Raw genomic sequence first — 4,597 nt, 5'->3', positions numbered from 1 at the left:
AATGGTTGCTGATGAACCTGCAAATACAGGTTCCTCTTGAGCCATTTGCAAATCGAAAGATGCCCTTCGAAATTGAGTGTTTTAGTGGGTATTCTGCTGAAAACCTAACAAGGGTGAATATTTTTTGAAAAACTGTTGAAGAGAAAAAGAAGAAGCTTTAACCGGCCAAAAACCTAAAAACTTTGACACTTACCACAACTTTTTGGAGAAAAAAAGTTGAAAATTGAGAGGGACAATGGCGCTGTGAGAGAACTATAAAGCTTGAGGAAGACAATGGGGAGAATCGTGATTCAACAATGTGGAAGACAAACTTGTTGTGAGAGAGAGTTCTTGAAGAGAGAAATTAGATATACTGTGCGGTGATTTTAACTGAAAGAATGAGAGAGAAAAATATCAGACAGCGTATTTAATGCCTTAACGGTAGTGTATGCCACAAATATATATTTTGCTATAAAAAATAAAAGGTAGCTATAGAAAATAATATTTTAAAATTTTTTTTATTTATAATAAATATGGTGTAAACATTTGATATAGGAGGTAACTCTGTAAAAACTCCTATAAAAAATAAAAAGTAATTATAGAAAATAATATTTTAAAATAGTTCTTATTTATAAAAAACTCGAGTAAATATGTACTAGATAGTAACTCTATCTCCTTCATTTTGGTACTTTTGAAAAATTTACAAGGTAAGGTAATTATTAAGGAACTGAAAAAACGAGGGGGTGGGGAAGAGGAAAAGGAAAAAGAAAATTGTGGCTAAGCCACTTCAAGCAGCTTTCTTGTTCTTCAAGCTAAAGAAGGATACCATTATTAAACTTTTCCTGTAAAACAAAAAAAATTAAGGGATTTTTACATAAATAGCCAGCCAAATTTACTATTTATTTAATTAGGCGATATGCATAAGTTATACATTAATTAACATATTTATATACATGTTATAAATAAATTATACATATATTATACATTCATCGATTATTTTTAGTTTAAACATTTGAATGGATGGCTAATTAGGTAAATTATTCAAAATTATAAAGGCAAGAGCCTTTATTATATCTGATCAGCTTACTACAACTTGTAAGACTATGTGGGAAGGAAGATGAGTGCTATTGGAAAAAGGTAATTATTTGATTAATCAATGAATTTAAGATATAAACACGAACAATATAAATAAATTACTATGTTATTAATCTATTTTAACCTATTTATAAAAGATTATTTTTTCTTTTCTAAGAATGACCAATTAGAGGTAAACTCCAGTATACTATGATAGAGTTTAACTCGTAAAAGTTTGAAATTTCAGCATGGCATGCTAGAGTTTCATATGTGAGGGTTTTTCGAACTCCAACATGAGGTTTTCGCGCTCCAACACAATATGCTAGAATTTCACTTATAACTTCTGCATATTATGCTTGAATTTTTTATGTTTAGTTACGTATCTTTGTCTAAACTCTATCTTCGCATTGTAAAGTGAGTATTTCTTTATTTTATTTCAAATGGTGACCAAAGTTTTAAAAGACGGATACAAAAGTGATCACCCGCGCAATTTTCACGGTAAACTTAGGCTATCAAATAAAAGTACAAAAAATTACACGCATTGACCTTAATAGATGGTCTTGATTTTTTGACCCTTATTTGCCTCGTTGGCGAACCTTTAAGGTCAAAAGTATTGCCTCATAGAAAAGCGAGGGAAAACACTTATTAAAATGAAAGTTCTCCCCATAAAACAAGCCTATTTAGAAAATGAATAGTGGCACCGAAGTGTCCTTATTTCTATCAATCACCCATAAAAGTAGAGCAAGTACCGGTCAACCAAAAATAATTATATTCGCTTGATAAATTTATAAAAAAATATATACTAATTATGTATAAATATGTATCTCATTTATTAATATACAAAAAAATATATTATAGTTTACCGGCTATTATTTTTAAAAGCCGCTATTTTTCCAGAAAAGTACGTCCAAGCCCAAATGCTCTTTCTCGGTCCATATTGGTAAAAGCCAGCATTTCTCGGTCCAGCCCGATCCAAAACCCTAGAAGTTCTATACATTTATACATTATTCTCTGTTAGGGTTTCAGTTAGCTCTCTCTTTTTCACAAGCACCCGCAGCGCATTTCGAGAGCAGAGGAAGAAAATGCCGGCAGGTCACGGATTGAGGTCTCGTACGAGAGATTCATTCTCTCGCGCATTCAGAAAGAAGGGTACCATCCCACTTTCCACCTACTTGAGGATTTTCAAAATTGGAGATTATGTTGATATTAAGGTAAACGGCGCCATCCACAAAGGAATGCCACACAAGTTCTACCATGGTCGCACTGGTCGTGTTTGGAATGTCACCAAACGCGCCGTTGGTGTCGAAGTCAACAAGCAGGTACCTCCCTCGCTCTCTCTTTTTCACACACACACACACACAAAAGGAGATACTAATTTGAGCATGTAACTTTTTCTATTTAGTATTTGTTGATTGGATTCATAGGGTTAGATAATAGTTACTAAGTTTGTGTGTAGAGATCTGGCATCTTCTCAGTTTTTGTATTTTTTATGTAACCAGCTATGTCAACCTTTTTGTATTTGTTTGTTCTTGTAATGAAATAGCCTCAGTGGCTGAACTAGGAATTTATATAAGGGTATTCAAAAAAATACTTTAGTGTTACTTGCTACCCAAGGGAGTGGTCGATGAAATCGATAGTGGGTTGAGAACAATGATAGAGTTTTAAATTTCAGTGGAGCAAAAAACATTAGTGAGTTTTTCCCCATTTTGTTCAAGCCTAGGTGGACAGAGTTGGTGGCAACAGGTACCTTTTTGAATTAGTTGAGGTGCCGATTGGCCTTGACACCACATTTATCAAGAAAAACTTGAGTGTTACACATAGGAAATGAACCTATGACTTGAAGCAATGTTTGAACCCCCTTTGCCATTACACTAGAACCTTCCCGTATGTCTATGGGATTCAACAATCTTTGTGTAACCCAAAAACTTCGTTCTAACCGTCTTACCTACCTTTAGCTCTGCCCCTAGCAACAGGTTCTATCTTTTGGATGGGGGTACTGTCTGTGAACTGCTTTGGGCTTCCCAACCTTTCCCTTGCAGCATGTGGAAGGGCTGTTTAGATGCCTCTATTTTGTGATTTACTGTCACCAAAAGGTTGTCCTCACAATAGGAAGTCTATTTCTTGGGAGGCAATAGCTGAAAATTAATTTTTTTGATGTTGTATGTAGTTGTCATGAATGGACTGTTGTCTTCATTTGTTGCTTGAGTTAGAGGAATTGAGTGTCGGACTAACAATTTGTTGGAGTTTTAAAGGGGTGGAGTTTTCCACTTAATGCAGGCCTCAGATATCTGTGAACTTCAAAGAAAATAATGGGATGGCATTTTGGAAGTTGGGGAATAATAATTTCTAAACAAGTCTGTATTTGTTGTATTATTCAATCTTGACTTCATTGTGGTTTATTTAACTTCCTGCTTGGACTAGATTAAAGACATTGCTTTTCACGTTTATTGGGCTTTCTCTATTCTTACTGTTCAAATGCTTAATAACACATTTCTCTATTCTTAGTACCGTTAGTTCCTGAAAATACTGCTGTCATCTCCCACTTAACTGTGTGCAATAGTTGAATACAATTTGAATTGTCAAAGAAGATTTAATTATAATGTTATATGATTATGTAGCCTCTCTTTGTTGTCTTCTGTTGGGCATGTTTAGCTGTTTTTATCCTTAATGTGAAAGTTTTTTGCTGAAGGTCCTTTTTAAGTGTTTGCTTTCCTTGTTCCTTTGGTTCTCATGTACTTTCGTGCTGTTATCAATCTTGTTCCTCTTTTTCTTGTTCTATATCTCAGGTTCGTAACAAAATCTTAAGAAAGAGGATCCATGTGAGGATTGAGCATGTTCAGCTTTCACGATGCACCGAAGAAGTCAAGGAAAGGATGAAGAAGAATGATCAACTAAAGGCCGAGGCAAAAGCTAGAGGAGAAGTCATCAGCACAAAAAGGCAACCTGTGGGACCCAAACCAGGTTTCATGGTTGAAGGTGCTACATTGGAGACAGTTACTCCCATACCATATGATGTGGTCAATGATTTGAAGGGAGGTTATTGATCTTAGTCTGTTTCTGAGGTGTTTTTTTGTTTTCTTCTTTTCTGAAACTGAAAAACAGGATTAGTTTGTTGGTGTCACCGACAGATTTCGCTTGTTAGTTTAAATTTTGTTTACATTGTCATTAGAGGCCTTTGTTGAACTTTTGCTACAAATGGAAGTGAAGAATGTCTATCTATTACCTATATTCTCCTCATTTTAAGACGAATTTTTTCATACAGCCGTGTTCTTTAGCAATTTGATAGTAATAACCTGTTTGAGAAATACCCGACTCAGTAGTAGGATCATTTAGGAATTTTGTTTGCCATATTATTGTTTCTTTTCTATATTCAGCTTGGATTTGCTTATCCAGTTGGACTCCACCTTGTACTCCTCCCCAAGTACCCTTTCCCTATATTGGAGGGCTAGGCTACCTTATTTTTGCCTTATCTATTTCTATCAACCCTATGTCTTTGTCACTCTTCCTATATGAGTTCCAAAGAAGATTTAAAGATTTAACATGT

General features: G+C 34.7%; 1 protein-coding gene across 1 annotated transcript; it reads left to right on the top strand.

Moving 5' to 3' along the window:
- Window positions 1-2,061: 2,061 nt before the first annotated feature.
- LOC109212399 (60S ribosomal protein L21-1-like) lies at window positions 2,062-4,310 on the top strand. Its single transcript, XM_019376039.1, has 2 exons — window positions 2,062-2,372; window positions 3,840-4,310. The coding sequence occupies exons 1-2, from the start codon at window positions 2,136-2,138 to the stop codon at window positions 4,095-4,097; spliced, it is 495 nt and encodes a 164-aa protein (XP_019231584.1). The 5' UTR covers window positions 2,062-2,135; the 3' UTR covers window positions 4,098-4,310.
- The last annotated feature ends 287 nt before the right edge of the window (window positions 4,311-4,597 follow it).

The sequence above is a fragment of the Nicotiana attenuata genome, unplaced genomic scaffold (assembly GCF_001879085.1).
Source record: "Nicotiana attenuata strain UT unplaced genomic scaffold, NIATTr2, whole genome shotgun sequence".
NCBI classification, from domain to species: domain Eukaryota; kingdom Viridiplantae; phylum Streptophyta; class Magnoliopsida; order Solanales; family Solanaceae; genus Nicotiana; species Nicotiana attenuata.
This window is presented reverse-complemented; position numbering and strand designations above follow the sequence as displayed.